The sequence below is a fragment of the Prosopis cineraria genome, unplaced genomic scaffold (genome assembly GCF_029017545.1).
Source record: "Prosopis cineraria cultivar Desert tree isolate PC_DT_omini unplaced genomic scaffold, ASM2901754v1 PC392, whole genome shotgun sequence".
NCBI lineage: Eukaryota > Viridiplantae > Streptophyta > Magnoliopsida > Fabales > Fabaceae > Prosopis > Prosopis cineraria.
The window spans coordinates 7,022-23,696 of NW_026555719.1; the positions used below are offsets into that span (position 1 = coordinate 7,022).

A 16,675-nucleotide genomic window follows, 5' to 3' on the forward strand; every position below is an offset into this window, starting at 1 on the left:
TTATTTTTTAAAAAGAAATTTATTTTATGACATTTTTTATTGTTTGTTTGAATTTTGAAAATGATTAGAATTCAAAAACAAAAAAATATATAATTATTTTTAAAAATTACTGAACAGCTTCTCAAAATAATTAGATGACTTAAATGAAAGAAAATGCCAAAAAACTAAAGAGATATTTGAAAATATCATAAAAATTTAAATTAATTAAATAATAAATTATTTTTATGAATAAAAACTCACGAACATGACATAAAATGCAAAAAACAACTTAATAATAACCATTTTTGTTATTATAAGTAAAAATAAAATAGTATTAACTTTTTATAAAATCTCTATAAAATAATTGTTTTTTGACAAAATCTCTCAATTGTATGGAAATTAAAAAAATAATATTAAACAGAACCAACCTTAATTTATTACTCTGCATGTTAGTAACTGCCTATCTTGTTATCATTAGAACGGTCCTTCATTCACTAAATTATTTTATATTTATTTTAAAATAAAATATATTATTAAATAAAGGTAAATATGATAAAATAGGATAAGTTTAAAAATAAGTACTCCCTCCTTTTAAAACTGTAAGGCATTTTTAATCGAATCTCACCCCCAATAAAGTAATTATCTATCTTTCAACTAACCCTATCTTTCTATATTTATTCCTATTAAACGTCTTATAATAAACATAAAATCATTATCAATAGGGAAACTTTTAAAAAAATAATAATGATTACACCTCAAAAGATTAAAAATGTCTTACATTTTTAAATATTTAACTCTTTAAAAAATATTTTATATTTTTTATCAAAGAGAATAACTCTTTTATTGAGGATAATATTCAATAAAAAATGCTTTAATCAGTATCAAAAGTCACCCTCAGAAGTAAAGAATCACGCCAAATATTTATATTTTGTCTAAATTCAGAAGCCAAAATTGAAAGCACCCCAATTTGTGTTATCAATGCATTCTTTTTACTCCCTCTGTTTAAAAATATAAGACATTTTTAATCTTTTGAGGTGTAATTATTACTTTTTTTTAAAACGCCCCTATTAATGAATGATTTAATATTTATTATAAAGTATTTAATAGAGGTAAATATAAAAAAATAGAATTAGTTTGAAAGTAAATAACTATTTTATTAAAAAATAAAATTTAATTAAAAATATTTTATATTTTATAAAGGAGAGAATAACTAACAAATAATTTGGCAAACATGTTGCATAGCCTGGCAGGTGAGTTTGGCAGAGTGCCAAACATATCTACAAAATTTCTTCCTTATTAAGATATATATATATATATATATATTTATATATAGGAACCTAATTTTAAAAAAATTATAGATTTTTATAATTTTAATTTATCTTTAGACTTGTAGTCATGACACTATTCTTAAATATGATCCTAGAGAGTACTATGACAATTGTGTGCGCGTGGATAGTTTTAATTGGAAGCGCGTCCGTGGGATATGCATCTCCCCCATCCCACGGCAACGAGAAGTAACGAAAGGTCAAAAAGAGTCCGTGTTAAGGTGTGGCAAAACAAGATCAAAAACAAAATCCAGTGACGAGAAATAAATACTTGTTTATTGTTCATTTTTCCATTCAGGCGACAGACATATCCAGTATGAATCACATTTTAAAATGGCCGATCCGTACACATGATTAAAACAGAATCTGATCACCAACTGTGGAAATACTGTCTTGATGCAAAACAACCACATCCTTCGTCCTCACGTGGAAGCCATCAGCAAGACAAGCAGGACGAATAAAACTGCACCTTACTTTGTCCCGTAATATCCTATCATGTAAAGACCTTGCATGCTTTGGCCTAATCTTCATACGATTTCCAATCTCTATGTTCCTTTTGTTCCTGACCATCCACTCGACAACAGCATGACCCCATCTGTTCAGATTAGTCAATTTTCATAATGCATAATTACGTAAGTCATGCAGGTTTTTTCACCCTTTCACCGCGCGCCTTGCGTTTGTGCAAATGTCTGGATGAGCTTGTCCCACTACTTGCCCAATATAATATCGTTTTAAGATCATCCAACCCGTCGAATGCTTCCAAATTGAGAATAGCATTGAATCACACTGGGAGATGCATATGATTCATGTACACAGTGGGTCAAGTGAAACGGGTCATTTCAAATGTCAAAAATGTCTTTTCGCTAGTTAAGGCTGTAGTAAAAGTCCTGTGTTCAGACCACTATTGCTTCTACCTAACAAAGTTTCTTTTCAGATAGGAGAGAGGACCCGCAGCTGTTCTAAAACAACATTGATTGTTGTCTATTGTGGAACGAGGAAAAAGGCAGGGGGCTGCGTGTCTCATTTCATACAATTATGCTTAGAGTTTACCATATCTCTGTCCAAAACCATGCACTTACGTTTCCCGATAGATTCATTAAATTATATCATAATCTGATATCATCGCGTAAAACAATCGCTTGATATATAATAGCATAGGCAAAAACTTCCACATGACTAAGAAGCTAGAATGCCCTCTTTGTTCTTCTGATTTAAAAAATAATAATAATAAACAATACTGTCTTTGTTCTTCCCCCCAACAACCCAAGAGAAGCGCAGTAAATTGGAGATCAGAGGATAAAGTTGCAGATAGGGCCAGAGGCTCCTTGGGTATGGGTTCAATACAATCCGAAAGCTCTTGAACTCCAGTTGGATTTTGCAGTTTTCCAGAAGTGAAAAAGCCTGCCCTTTTTTTCAATGACAGGACAAGATAATTAAAGGTGTGGAAGCTGAATCAGGTAATATGAAGATGTCCTGTTTAAACTATGGGTCTTATATTCTCTCCAAGTTTTCTTTCTACCTTGTGGTAATCTGTCTTCTTTTGCATTAAAAGCTCCCTCTTTTATTAATGACGGATGCAGAGGAGTAATGATGATTGCATCTTATCATCTAATGAAACCCAATGGCGCGACGAACGACCCTATGTCTTTGGTATTTATACTTTTTGTAAGATCCATTTCACTTTCATTGACAGCTTCTAGCTGTCTCTGCTGCTCCATGAGTCAGAGAATTAATGGGTATTTAGATTTCCAGGGGGTGGTGAGTGTTTCTAAGCCATTAAATAGAATTTGATCTCAAAGTACCTAAAATATATCCGTTCAAAGTGATGAAAGAAGAAGTGGTATTCTCAGGTGGCTATAAAGAATAAAGAGCTCCTTCTACCATTCTCATTTGAACCTCCTTCTCCTTCTTGCTTTCTCAGGATGGAACAATCGCAGAGCAACGGAGGCGCAGAGGAATGTCAAAGCAGTGAATCTGGGTGGACCATGTATATTGGATCCACCATAGATGATTATGAAGACGACGACGACGTAGATAACGATCACACCCCTCAAGCTGATGTAGAAGATGATGAAAGTGACGACTCGATGGCTTCTGATGCTTCTTCAGGCCCGAGCCATTATGGGAATCCATGGGAGAATATGGAAGGAGGCTATGGCATGGGAGAAGAGGAGCATGATGAGAAGTTTTTCTTGGGAAAGAAAGATAATAACAGAACAAGAGGGAAGCAAATAGCAGGTAGAAAGGAGGAAGAGAATGAAACTGTATCCATTGATGACAAAGGTAAGGTTCCAGATCAAGACAGTGACAAGGTGAGAAGAAATTTCAGGATGGCAAAACGGAAATAGACGTACCTCTATATGCTCAGTAGGTTAATTGTTTCGTGGGTTTTTACGTTATGTTTTAAGACATGAGTGAATGAACAGAAGGGGGTTGTGTGTGCGCGTGAGCCTTAGCAAAGCTGACAGTTTGTGTCTTGTTTAGATGTGTAATCTCATGAGGCAATTACCGCAGAGCATCTCTAGTTGCATGAAATGCAGATATTAAGAAAGAGGGGGCATGTATGAAGTAGTAGAGGATAATGATTTGGTTGTGGCAATGCTATTTAAGCTGTGTTGTAAGTTGTCATATATAATATTATCTGGTAAACTCAATTTCTTTCATATATTCATGATTCATATGCCTAGTTAATTAGATTAACTCCCATTGGTTAACATGGAGTCGGAGCTAACAAAATAAATAAATCTACTAAAGCAGCTTTGATGTTTTAATTGAGAAGATAATTATTGTTCAAAATTGTTAATTATAGATTTTTTCCCTTTTCCTCCCTGCATAAGATTATAATAGCAATAAAAAAATTTTGACCTGAATAATGGCAATCAAAATTTACATGACATATATGCTATGAGTTGTGTTAATTTGATTCTTTAGTAAATGAGCCGAGCAACTTGAGGGTGGACATTAAAACTAGGTTTTTCTCCTTTTGTCGAACATATTTGGGCTAGATCTGGCTCCGAAACAAAGATTAACCAAGCCCGACTTGAACTGCTTCTTTCTTTGATGTACATACACCTTCTGTTTTATATTAAGTGTCACGAAAACAAACTTCTTTTTATGGTTTAAAATAAGTGTAGTTTTTAGATTTTAAGAAGGTATTAAATGTTTTCGTTTCTCATTAATGCACTCATAAGTGGCCAAATAATATAATTTAAAGAACACTGGAGTCATTTTACAAAAGGAGAATCTCATCTAGGCCTCAGGAAAAAAAATTGCATTGAGGGATCAATGTACTCTCAAAAATGCTTTTTTGCAAATAAGTTTTTAGAATAAACAATCACCCTCAGTGGGAGAAAAAAAAATTAAGTTTACTATCAATAAACAATTTCTTATTATATGTAAACTTCAAATTGAGAATTTGTAAATATCTAATCATAAAAATATGAACTTGTTATTATAATAAAATAATTTTACTTTTAATAAACAACTATTTGTTAATGTGTAAACCTAAAGTTTGAATTGGCAAACATGTAATTGTAAAAATTCAAATTTGTTGTCACAATAAACCTTAGTTATGAATGTAGGAAGTCATAAATTTTAAACCCTGACTTATAAATAAATAAACATATGTTTATGAATATTTAAACTTTAAGTTATAAATTTATTAATTTGATCAAGACAAACATGCCATCCTTAAACATGAATTTTACTTTCAATAAATAATTACTTATTAATACATGAACATAAAACTATGACTTCGTAAATATGTAGTTGGTAAAGATTTAAATTTATACTCATTACCTTTTTTCAATAAGGACAATTGTGTCTTTTCTTTTAAAAACATACTTTCAAAAAAGGTCTCTAGCCTGTGGAATAATTTCATAATGTATTTGACTCTAACTACAATTTTTTTCTTCCTTTGGACCTTAGATGAAATTCTTCCTTTACAAAAGAAATGAAGAACTCCTTTTGTACAATGACTCCATCGATTTTTAGTTATATTCATCCGATTCTCTTTATAAGCTATTTATATCAATTTTATCAATACTAATGTAAAAAAAGTACAAGAAATAAAAGAACATAAAATTTTAAATATGTCCTTATATAATAAATCTAAAAAATGATGTCACAATACTTCTTCTTTTTTATGGAGGATAATTTTGAAAATACATTATAAATATTATTTAAAAAATCACACCATGATTTATAAATAAAATCAAATGGACATTCTAAAATGTAACTTAATTTATAAATGAGACTGGAGGGAGTAATTTCTAAAAATGTCAACCACTTTCATTGTATAGATTATAAAATATTTTTAGATAAAATTACATATACCAATAAAATTTATTCAATAAACTTTACAATCTTATTTTTTTAAACAAAATATAAGTTTTCATAAATGCTTTTTATTTAATATTTTATTTGTAAAATAATGTTAAAGAGAGAGAATATAATATAATAACAACAAACCTTATCCTACTAAGGGAGGTTAGTTATATGAACTATTACCATTATACTTTATCATTTGTTTAGTTTTTAAAAATGTTATTAATTAAAAGGTTTCACTCAATAACTTTTAAAAGTGTTCTCTTCGATATTTCTCTACCCTTCTTGACAAAAATTAAAGTCATCTGTTTTACTCTCCTCACAATTATCTCCCGTGGTTTTTTTTATACATGTCTGAACCACCTCAAATAATATCATTTTTCTTTAATAGATGTCACATCCACTTTTTCTCGTATTTGATCATTTTAAAATTTGTCTTTACATATATATTCACACATCCATCTCAATATTCTCATATATGTTATTTTAACTTTATGTTCTTGTTGTCTTGTTAAAGTCCAACATTCACGACTATATAAAATTATTGATCTTATAGCAGTTCGATAAAACTTTTTTTTAAACTTATCATGTACTTTATGATCGAAAATAACTCATTTAACTTTTTTCTAATTAAATCACTCCGCTTGCATTCCGTGTGTAATATCTCCATTAATATCTCCATTTTATTGAATAATTACTCCTAAATATTTAAATTTTTTTACTTAAAGTATGATTTGATCACCTAATTTTACTTTTATTTGAGAAGAGTAAAATTAACAAATTATTATTAATAAAATTTTATTTTCATTTTTATTTTGAGAAGGGGAGGGAGGCAGCAAATAATCAATTGAGCTCTCATGCACGCACGCACACTGCAAAAGTAGGGCAGGGAAGGTTGAGGGAGTTAATAGGATATCACATGCCAATGTACTATGAAGTACTGCAACTGGGTTTTAGCATTAATTGCTACCTGACATTGTGTCCTTCAAGTGAGGCAGATTCAAATCAAATAACTCGTTCCCCGACGTTCCACAATGTCGCTTTCCGTCACAAAGCATCCCCTAAATCCAGCAATAATATCACATGTATACATTCCTTCAGAGTTTTTACAAGCTAGCTAATGTCATCCATTCATCGTATCAATATTACAAATATAACAAATTTATTTAACTTGCCATTCCCAAATGTTATGGCTCAGGAACAACTCTTATTTTATAAAATAATGAAACTCTTTGTCTAGGATGATTTTGACAAAGAGTAGCCTTGTTTATATTATTTGAGATCCAAGCAAAGCTCGTTTTTTTTTTTTTTTAATGAGAAAGGTCATGACAAGAATCATGCAATAGACAAATCAGTGTTCAAAAAACTGTCACACCTTATGAGTGTTTTGTTTAAAATTTTAATATTTAGACTGGGCTACGGAAATTTAAGGGGGAGTAACATAAAAATTTAAAAAGAATATTATGTGGGTGTTTCATGTATGGGAAGGTTTCATGTGAAAATGAATGCATGATTGTGGTAGCAACTGAAAATGTAATGAAAATGGAGCAACTGAAATATTAACCCTCCGTTTCATGTTATTTCATAATTAATGAACAGGATATTATGCTTTAAAAATAAAAATAAAATACTCCTTCATGACTACTCTCTTCGTCTCTTTATATGAATTATTTTAAAAAAATTAATTATTTAGTCCTTATAATTTTGACTTAATTGTAATTCAATCTTTCAACTTTTACTCGTTATAACTCAATTTTTGAAGTTTTAACTTGGTTATAAATCAATCTATAAACTTTACCTTTTGTAATTGAATCCTTGAAATTTTAACTTCTTAAATATTAGTCCCTATATTTTAAAAAAATTAAATTATAAAAATTTAAAATATTTTAAACTTTTAATATTTATAATATTTATAATGATTAAAAGGGTTTAATAATTTAAAATATTAGTAATAAATTTTAAAATATTTTGAATCTTTATAATTTTATTTTTTAAAATATAGGGACCAATATTTAATATGTTAAAACTTCAAGGATTAAATTATAAAAAGTAAAGTTCAGGAACTGATTTGTAATCAAGTTAAAACTCTAGGGATTGAGTTATAATGAATCAAAATTGAGGAACTAAGTTACAATTAAGTCAAAATTGTAAAGACTAAAAGATTAATTTTTTTAATTATTTTTAAAAAGTTTATTTGATTTTTAAATATAAGGAGTGTTATGATATTTTTTAATGACTAGACATTTTTGCTCCTATATTAAAAATGGAAGGGGTATTAGTTATAGTCTTGCGCTCTACCATCCTATCATGATATTAACTGTGATATTATTAGAGATAAAATTTAAAAATTATTATGATTTTATGTAATTTTAACTAAATAATAAATTTTTATTGACGTATGGGATTTGATTAAAAAATCTCATATATAGAGCTAGAAGGAATATAATACAGGGGCATTCTCTAAAAACTTAATCCAATATGTAGGACATTGAATATGCTTTATATGTTTTTTTTATTATGCACGTACTTTATTATATTTCACTCAAGAAATTAATAAATGTATTTTCAAATCTGAATAAATCAAATACTATATTTATTTCATTTAATGGTATTATCAAAATTGAATGATATGAAAACTTCAGTAAACCAAGACTTCAACTTAAACTTTTTTTATAAACATAAAATTTTAGTGTTAATTCTTTTTTTTTTATCATCCATGTGGAGTATCATTTTATTGGAAACAATGTATGGTTAGACATTAAATGTAAACATTTCTTTCGGGGAGATTTAAATTTTAATTTATTATATTATGAATGACTAATATTTTTTGCTAAATTCAATTCCTATGAGTAATTTCTTTATGCCTCATTTGATATAAGGGAAGAGTTTTTCATGGAAGTCTAGCTAAAAGTGAAAGTGGAAGAAAAATAAAAAATATGTTTGCTATGATAATGAAAATGAGTTCTTATGGAGGCATAATGGTAGTGAATTTTATGGTTTAAAGTAGAATTGAGTTTTTTGAGTTCCTACATATTAAATAAGTAAATTTCAAAGTTTCACCTTTATTTTCACGTTCACCTCTCCAATGCCAACTCCAACATCCCAAACGAGGCACTATTCTTTCCCTGTGGGACTACACGGAGGCATTTTGGATTGATTTCACAAAAACTTGGATAATTTAAAATTATTTTTTGGGTCCTTAAGAACTTCCATTAAACCGCAAGAAGAGATAACGGTAACCGATAATAAACGACGACGTGGAGGGAAGCGAACCACGTCGCTCTTTCCCACATTCAGTTGGGTTGGGTGATCCTGTGACGCGTTTCTTTTCTTCCCCAAGCGAGCCGATTGTCACCACCATAGTTATGAACTGATCCTCCTTCGTCCCAGAAATGTCGAAGCTGCTTCCCTACAGCTCCGTTCACAGATGCACCACCTTCCTTGCCACTCCCTTCTCTGCCTCTGTTGCCTCCGTTTCGCGCCTCCATTTTCGAAGCCGCCTCTGTGTTTCGGTTTCTTTTCAATCGCACCTTAAAAATCCTTGTCCCTTTCAGTCCCGTAGAGACCTATCAGTTTGCGCTTTCGATTCTTCATCTTCAGAGACTAAAGACGAGGAAGAAGCTGTCGGGAAGGATGAAATCAATAATGTTAGAACTGCTGGTGAGGATTATCCGACCGGGGAATTTGAATTTGAACCCATTACGGGTTGGAGAGGATTTCTAGTGAAGCTTAAGATGCTGGTTGCTTTCCCCTGGGAGCGTGTTCGCAAGGGCAGCGTTCTCACAATGAAGTTGCGCGGCCAGGTTTCCTCCTTGTCCCTCGATATATGTTTCTTGCTATGAATTCTTGTTAGGACTTGTTTTTAGGCGTTTACTGTTTTATTAGAGGAAATATAAAAAGGATAAGATTGCTAAGTTTGATTGTAGAAAAGTGGTGTAAAGCACTGTGAATATTTCTACATCTCAAACACTGAATCCACTGCTAGAGGTGTAAAGCTAGGATCGGCTTTGGATTTTTTATTTTTTGTTTCGGAGTATAAACGCGCTGTTCATGTGTTCAGATATCTGATCAAATAAAGAGTAGATTCTCTCGGGGATTATCTCTACCTCAGATTTGCGAGAACTTCTTGAAAGCAGCATATGATCCTCGTATTACTGGTGTTTATCTACATATTGATATTTTGAATTGTGGGTGGGGTAAAGTAGAAGAAATTCGAAGGCACATACTGAACTTCAAACAATCAGGTATATTTAGACTTCTATTTCGACAATGCCAGACTAAGAATTTTGCATATTGGATTATTTGGATCAAATGGAACTCTTGTAAATTCACTAAAAGATTTTCTAAACCTACACACCAAATTAGATGTTATTGGATAAAATGAAAGAAGGTGGCATCTTCTAGGTTGTGCTTGGGGTTTATTTATCTAAATACTGCCGCCGTTCCTAAATGTAGAAACTAGTTGAGGGGTTTTCCTGGCTCCTAAATATAAGACCTCAATCCACTTTGTCTTCCAAATTTATAATTTTCCCCCAAACTATCCCTATTGATTGCACATATTAAAAGGGGGTTCCATCAATGAGGGTAGTTTCCATTGCAAATGATGAAAGGGAGTGTTTTAGGGAAACCAATGTACAATTTTTACAAATAACTAACTTAACTAATTTTCCTAATCGCTGTAAATTAGTTATGTAGCTTCTAAATTTAGGAAAGAAGGAAGTATCATTGTAGTATGCCTTTTCCCAAGTCTCTGCTGATATGTTGAATGATTTATTGTGATGATTATTTATACTTGTGAATATCAATAGCATTGGTTGGTGATGTTATTTGTAGGAAAATTTATTGTGGCTTATGTCCCTTCATGTCAAGAAAAAGAATACTACCTTGCTTGTGCTTGTGACGAGATATACGCCCCTCCAAGTGCCTATTTTTCTTTGTTTGGCTTGACTGTTCAAGCCTCATTTCTCAGGGGTAAGGTGATTTTTCTTTTCCTGTCATAAATTCAAGTAATATTTTTCTTTTCTTACAATTCTTCATTAGGAGGTTACAAGAGGGAAGAACTTGCAACTTTCAGGACCTGTTTTATGACTATTTTCCTGTTTCTTTACATGATTTTAAATCTTGGCAAAGATAGACTATCTTTTGTGTCAGTTGATTGATGAATCTGACGTTTATTTGGAATCACAGAACCTCGTCTTACCTTGAGTGCATTGTCCGATGTATTTTGACATGATTAGCCTCAAGACTTTCTCCTGATTTAGGAGGGTTGTATGTAAGGTTCCTATATTAGCAGCCTTTATAGTAATAATATGTTTGTATATAATATGTTGAGATATCCTCCTTGTGAGGGAATTATTTGATACTTAAATTATTCATGTAAATATTCTGGTCTTGATAGCTAATACTAATATGTACTTGCGATACAAGTGTGCAGAGGTTTGTTAAAATGCTATTATATATTTTACTAGATTAACTGAGGCAGAATTGGTTGCTTAATGTTTTATTAAATTTAACTCTATGGAATAACTCATGAATTGGTTCTTTTTTCATTTTTTAAGAAAATCATGCTATGGTTATTCTTGAATTACGTTTTGTACACATCTTTGCATTTTTAAATTGCACTAAAGGAAGTTCTTCAATAACTTCATGCATTTTTTTAAATCATTTGATGTCTGTCTACTCTTAAGAGAGTTAAGATTAAACTAATTTCTTACCATAATTTATTATTTCCTTTCAGGTGTTTTAGATAACATAGGAATTGAACCACAAGTGGAAAGGATTGGCAAATACAAAAGCGCTGGGGATCAACTGGCCTGCAAAACCATATCTGAGGCAAATAGTGAGATGCTGACTGCATTGCTTGACAATATCTACACAAACTGGCTGGATAAAGTTTCCTCTGCAAAAGGTGCACTTGCAATGAAATTTTTAGTTGAATCTTGAAGCAATAAGTAACCTCTGGGCTTTAAAAAATTTTATATAGGAAAAAAGAGAGAAGATATCGAGAACTTTATAAATGAAGGAGTCTATCAAGTAGACAAGCTGAAAGAAGAGGGCTTCGTAACTGACATAATCTATGATGATGAGGTATGTGAAATTCTTATTTTTCATGTATTTGCTTCTTTGACCAGCTCATGGAGTTTACTGTTCTCACAGTTAACTACATACAGTCATGCGCATATCTCATCAGAAGTGGTTAATTTATTGTTTCCAGGGATGAAAATACACATATATCAGAGGTTAAAAGGATGTGTGCTACATTCGATGTTTTGCAGGTTGTTTCAATGTTGAAAGAGAGACTTGGAGTAGAAACAGATAAAAATCTTCCCATGGTGGATTACAGGTTATTTCCACAATGATATACTGATGCAAACTTGCATCTATAATCTTCTAAGTCATTTGATCATTTCCAAATATTAAGAAAACTTGAAAATCTTCATGTTTGGATTTCGTTGTAAAATGGGAAATTGTGTGGATGAAAATGGACTTGTAGCTATTTAATATGGTCAGGAATTTTTTCATTTGTACTCATGAAGTCAGAATCCTTAAGTTCTCCTATATTGTGGCACATTTATGTATATTTCTGTTTACTTATTCTATTTTACTGATTCCCTGCTCAAGGTTGCTCTTTCTGATTAATAAGAACTTGAAACTAGGTCATATTAACGGTCTAAATGTAATCTGTTTGCATGATTAATCACAGAAAGTATTCCAGAGTTAGGAAATGGACCATTGGAATGTCAGGTGGTAAAGACTTGATAGCTCTTATCCGAGCCTCAGGGAGTATTAGCCGTATTGAGGGTCCATTGAGTGTGTCAGGCTCAGGGATCATTGGAGAGAAGTTTATTGAGAAGATTCGCAGTGTGAGAGGTACACTTGATATTTTAGCTTATCTAAATTAAACACGGGAGACCAAGTAAAATTTGCTATAAATAGTGAAATGTTAATGCTTATTATGCTTGACTTCCTGATTATAGTGGTTGAAATTTAAGTATCAATTTCATTAATGTTCTCTTGTTTAGAACAATTACACAAATCTTTACAAAATGATGTGAAGCAAGATATTACATTTCTATGCTACACAACTTGTTCAGATGTATGGTTTCGTCCCCAAGACTTGAGGCCTGAAAGTGGAATCTGTAACATTTGTTATATATGATTTATGAGATTTCTCAGGTCTCAGACACCAAGGAAGAGAGACTTACTGGCCAGAGAAAATTTGAGGGATACAAGTAAACGCAAATAATTTTGTACATGATAAATATATGTCTGGCAGAACCACTCATTTTGTATGTTCGACCATGTGGAGTGTGGGGGTTCAATTCCGTTCATATGGAATGCTACATTAGGATTGTAACCTGGGGGGATTATCATGATCTTCATTGTTCATCTTTGGTGTGGTTTAACAAACCTGAAACCTTTGACAGTATGTTTATTTTCGTGAACTGGTAATGAGAATAACGTTGTCTCCTGGTCACATTTGAATTCTTTTGCTCTTCAGAGTCCAAAAAATACAAGGCTGCTATTATCCGAATTGACAGCCCAGGAGGTGATGCTCTTGCGTCTGATCTGTAAGTGCTGGTAAATTTCCCTCCAAATTAATTTTATGTATGAAAATTGCTCTGTTGATATGGGAATTGTAAGAAATTGTTGATTATTCGTTGATACTTTTGAGTTTAAAAATTAATCATATCCTTAATAATCTGTCTAAATTTAAAGTAGGTGATTTTGCATTTGAGAAAGGAGTGTGCAAGAAGGATAACCTGCAGGTTCAGCTAATCATACTCTTGGGTCATGATCTGCAGGATATGGAGAGAAATCAGACTTTTGGCTGCTTCAAAACCAGTCATTGCTTCAATGTCTGATGTGGCAGCAAGTGGAGGTTATTATATGGCAATGGCGACAGGAACTATTGTTGCAGAAAGCCTTACTTTAACTGGTTCAATTGGAGTGGTTACAGGTGAACTTAGCTGCTTTAATGGGGAAAGAATTGGGGCACGGAGATAGGATGATTTAAATAGAAGTCTAAAACTAATACTGTCTGTTCTTGTTCAAATAAAGAAAAATATAGAGAACTAAAAGAAACATTGTGCAAGTATCATACGAACAACATGCATGTAAAAAATGTTGAATGATTGAGGAACTTGCCTACATTCGTTTTGAAATCTACACTGGCATTGCTCAATTTGCGATATTCTTTCTACATGTTCCAAACAAAAATCATTGTGTTTCCATCTACCATTTTGCTCAAGACAAACAAATTTGCTCAGTAGCTAGATCAACTGAGGCAAGGAGGGGTATGTGCAAGACTGTACTATGCTGATTTGATAACTCTGCATGCTCCGGAATACCAATAACTGACACATGCACCCCGCCCCCCAAACATATGTTGTTGTAATTCTATATGCACATGATACTGCGTGTTAGATGTTACACATTAAGAAAGAGTAAGATGAAATAAATCTTAATTATTGGGTATGATATATGTTGGAATACTAACCCCCTCATAATATGGGAATTAGCATCCTCCGTATTATATATATTAAACCTAAAAAACCATTTATTTCTTTGAAAAATGCAAGAGCATTTAGGTAATTTTCTTAACAACGAATTTCTTAAAAAAATTAAAACGTCTTCCATTTATTGTATGTGCAATTTATAGTCTGTTACTGTGATTTCATTTTCTTTTAGGAAAATTTAACCTGGGTAAACTGTACGAGAAGATTGGATTTAATAAGGAAATCATATCAAGGGGAAGATATGCTGAGCTCTTTGCAGCAGAACAACGCCCTTTTAGGTAATATGGCCCGGTAAAAATTCTTTTGGAGAAGAGAATATTAACCATTGCACCATGCCAAAAATAAGAATCCAGGAACTGCATAGTACTCTAAAACCTTTTTTTTTTTTTTTCCTTTTGGCCAACTCTAAAAACACTGAATGTTAATTTTTGGTTGCGAAACTGTCTTCAATTCTTCTTCTGAGTCAGGCTTCTGATTAGATACTGTATACATTTCCTTTTAGATGTAAAATCTTGCTCAAAATATTCCAGCTATCCTCGCTGTGGGCCTTTGTTTTGGGTTTAAATGCTATGGCCTTCGTTTTGTCAATTGTCCTCCGCAGGGTTATAATATCTCGATTATATCAGCTCATGCATGATGAATGTGAGACGGGCAAATATTTTATCTTATCTTTATTTGCTTGTGCAGACCAGAAGAAGCTGAGTTATTTGCCAAGTCTGCACAGCATGCTTACAAGCAATTTCGAGATAAGGCAGCGTTTTCCAGATCCATGACTGTATGTTTTGACTGTCATTCTATTCCTTCTCTTTCTTTTCTTCATCCCTGCTGATTCAAGTGAGAGATGCTGTTTTTCGTCAATAGGTGGATAAGATGGAAGAGGTTGCACAGGGGAGAGTTTGGACTGGTGGTAGAGATGCAGCTGCAAGGGGTTTGGTTGATGCCATTGGTGGGCTTTCTCGTGCGGTAGCCATAGCGAAATCGAAGGCCAATATACCTGAAGACAAGCAGGTTAATTCAGAAATGCCTTTTTGGTTGGCAATCAGCATATATGGTCGCATGTTGAAAACAAGTTCTGATGGTGATTCTGTAATTGTGAGACATATACCAGGTTACAATTGTGGAGCTCTCAAGAACCAGCCCTTCTCTACCAGAGATTTTAAGTGGCATTGGGAGTACCCTGGCTGGAGTAGACAGAACATTGAAGGAACTGGTGCAGAGCTTGACATTTCCTGATGGGGTTCAAGCCCGGATGGATGGCATCATGTTTGAGAGATTGGAAGGATATCCTTACGCCAATCCCATATTGACATTGATAAAGGATTACCTTAGTTCCCTGTAACCAATTTATTGTTCATTTCTTCTCATATCTCTTTTTCCGGCCAAAGAAGTTGCCCATGGTTGTACTTGTCCCCTCAGTCGTCTTCTCCAAATGCCAATCCTTGAACATGCATGCAGCAAAGTTCCTTCAATACATGTAGCTATATTCCCTTGTCCATGTTGTGTGTAATAACAATGTATTTGCTACGCTCAGAGTCCTCACACGCCTCTGTGAAAATCCATGATTACGAGTATTCCAGCTACTGACGCTTTCTTTTGCTCAGACAACTAAACCATGGTTTGATAATGAAGTAAATAAATAACCATTAAAAACAAATGAATAAATGAATAAATAAATATGTTATTTGAACATCATTTTAAAATAGGGAAAACATAATCATAGGTTTTTATAGTTTCATCAGGATTTGCTTCTAATCCTTATAATTTTTTCTACTGTTTTCAGTATTTATAGAGATTAAAAACACTAAAAAACTGAAATTATATGTATCTAAATAATAAGTGTCACCAAATCTTTATGAAACTGAACTGAAAACATTGAAAAAAAAAATCTGAGTCTAAAAACAAAACCAAGTGAAACTAAAGAAATAAGCATTTTTAATTGAATTTCATCTTTTAATAAAATAGTTACTTATTTTTAAATTAATCTTATTTTTTTATATTTTTTTATTAAACATGTTATAATAAATATAAAATCATTCATCAATAGAAATGTTTTTGAAAAAAGGTAATGATTATACCTCAAAAGATTAAAAATATTTTACATTTTTTAATATCTAACTTTTTTAAAAAATACCTTGCATTTGTAAATGAAGGGAGTATATAATTATCTTTTTTCCTTAAAATATTATTTTCTAACATGGTTATCACCAAATTTCTTTTATTGCAATGTAAGTAGAAGATTTTTAAAAAATATTAACAACACATCCCATAAAAAATAATTTCAAGTTATATTACTTAAAAAATTACGTTTTTTTCCCACAACAATATTTACAAGTTAAAAATCTTATAATCCCCTTATCTATACGAGCTAGACAATTAATTTATGAAATTAAAAAATAGTTAAATTAATTATTTGTTGATTTTTCTGAAATACTTTTTTTAATTATTCGCACCGTAAACTAACTTTTGGGATGGTTTGGAAAAATTATAAACTTAAAAGATAAAATAAATTAAAACTTTACATTTAAA

At 31.8% G+C, this 16,675-nt stretch overlaps 2 protein-coding genes across 4 annotated transcripts; both read left to right on the plus strand.

Annotated features, from left to right (window-relative positions):
- Window positions 1–2,502: 2,502 nt before the first annotated feature.
- Window positions 2,503–3,958, plus strand: LOC129296893 (protein SOB FIVE-LIKE 4-like). Of its 3 annotated transcripts, XM_054935290.1 has the most exons (3): window positions 2,503–2,761; window positions 2,885–2,954; window positions 3,226–3,958. In XM_054935290.1, the coding sequence occupies exons 2-3, from the start codon at window positions 2,926–2,928 to the stop codon at window positions 3,650–3,652; spliced, it is 456 nt and encodes a 151-aa protein (XP_054791265.1). In that variant the 5' UTR covers window positions 2,503–2,761; window positions 2,885–2,925; the 3' UTR covers window positions 3,653–3,958. The 3 variants fall into 3 exon arrangements, with proteins under 3 accessions (XP_054791265.1, XP_054791267.1, XP_054791266.1); XM_054935292.1 differs by lacking the exon at window positions 2,885–2,954; XM_054935291.1 differs by lacking the exon at window positions 2,503–2,761 and having other exon boundaries at window positions 2,881–2,954.
- A 4,931-nt stretch (window positions 3,959–8,889) lies between these two features.
- Window positions 8,890–15,729, plus strand: LOC129296899 (serine protease SPPA, chloroplastic-like). Its single transcript, XM_054935297.1, has 13 exons — window positions 8,890–9,433; window positions 9,691–9,874; window positions 10,464–10,601; window positions 11,368–11,538; window positions 11,614–11,717; window positions 11,906–11,973; window positions 12,334–12,500; window positions 13,132–13,201; window positions 13,436–13,590; window positions 14,322–14,427; window positions 14,837–14,924; window positions 15,011–15,157; window positions 15,258–15,729. The coding sequence occupies exons 1-13, from the start codon at window positions 9,023–9,025 to the stop codon at window positions 15,486–15,488; spliced, it is 2,040 nt and encodes a 679-aa protein (XP_054791272.1). The 5' UTR covers window positions 8,890–9,022; the 3' UTR covers window positions 15,489–15,729.
- The last annotated feature ends 946 nt before the right edge of the window (window positions 15,730–16,675 follow it).

Coding starts and splice junctions, on each gene's coding strand:
- LOC129296893 (XM_054935290.1), top strand. CDS start 2,926: ATGGCGCGACGAACGACCCTATGTCTTTG. Junction 2,955..3,225: donor CGAACGACCCTATGTCTTTG/GTATTTATACTT, acceptor TTGCTTTCTCAG/GATGGAACAATCGCAGAGCA.
- LOC129296899 (XM_054935297.1), top strand. CDS start 9,023: ATGTCGAAGCTGCTTCCCTACAGCTCCGTTCACAGATGCACCACCTTC. Junction 12,501..13,131: donor GAAGATTCGCAGTGTGAGAG/GTACACTTGATA, acceptor TTTGCTCTTCAG/AGTCCAAAAAATACAAGGCT. Junction 15,158..15,257: donor ATATACCTGAAGACAAGCAG/GTTAATTCAGAA, acceptor GACATATACCAG/GTTACAATTGTGGAGCTCTC.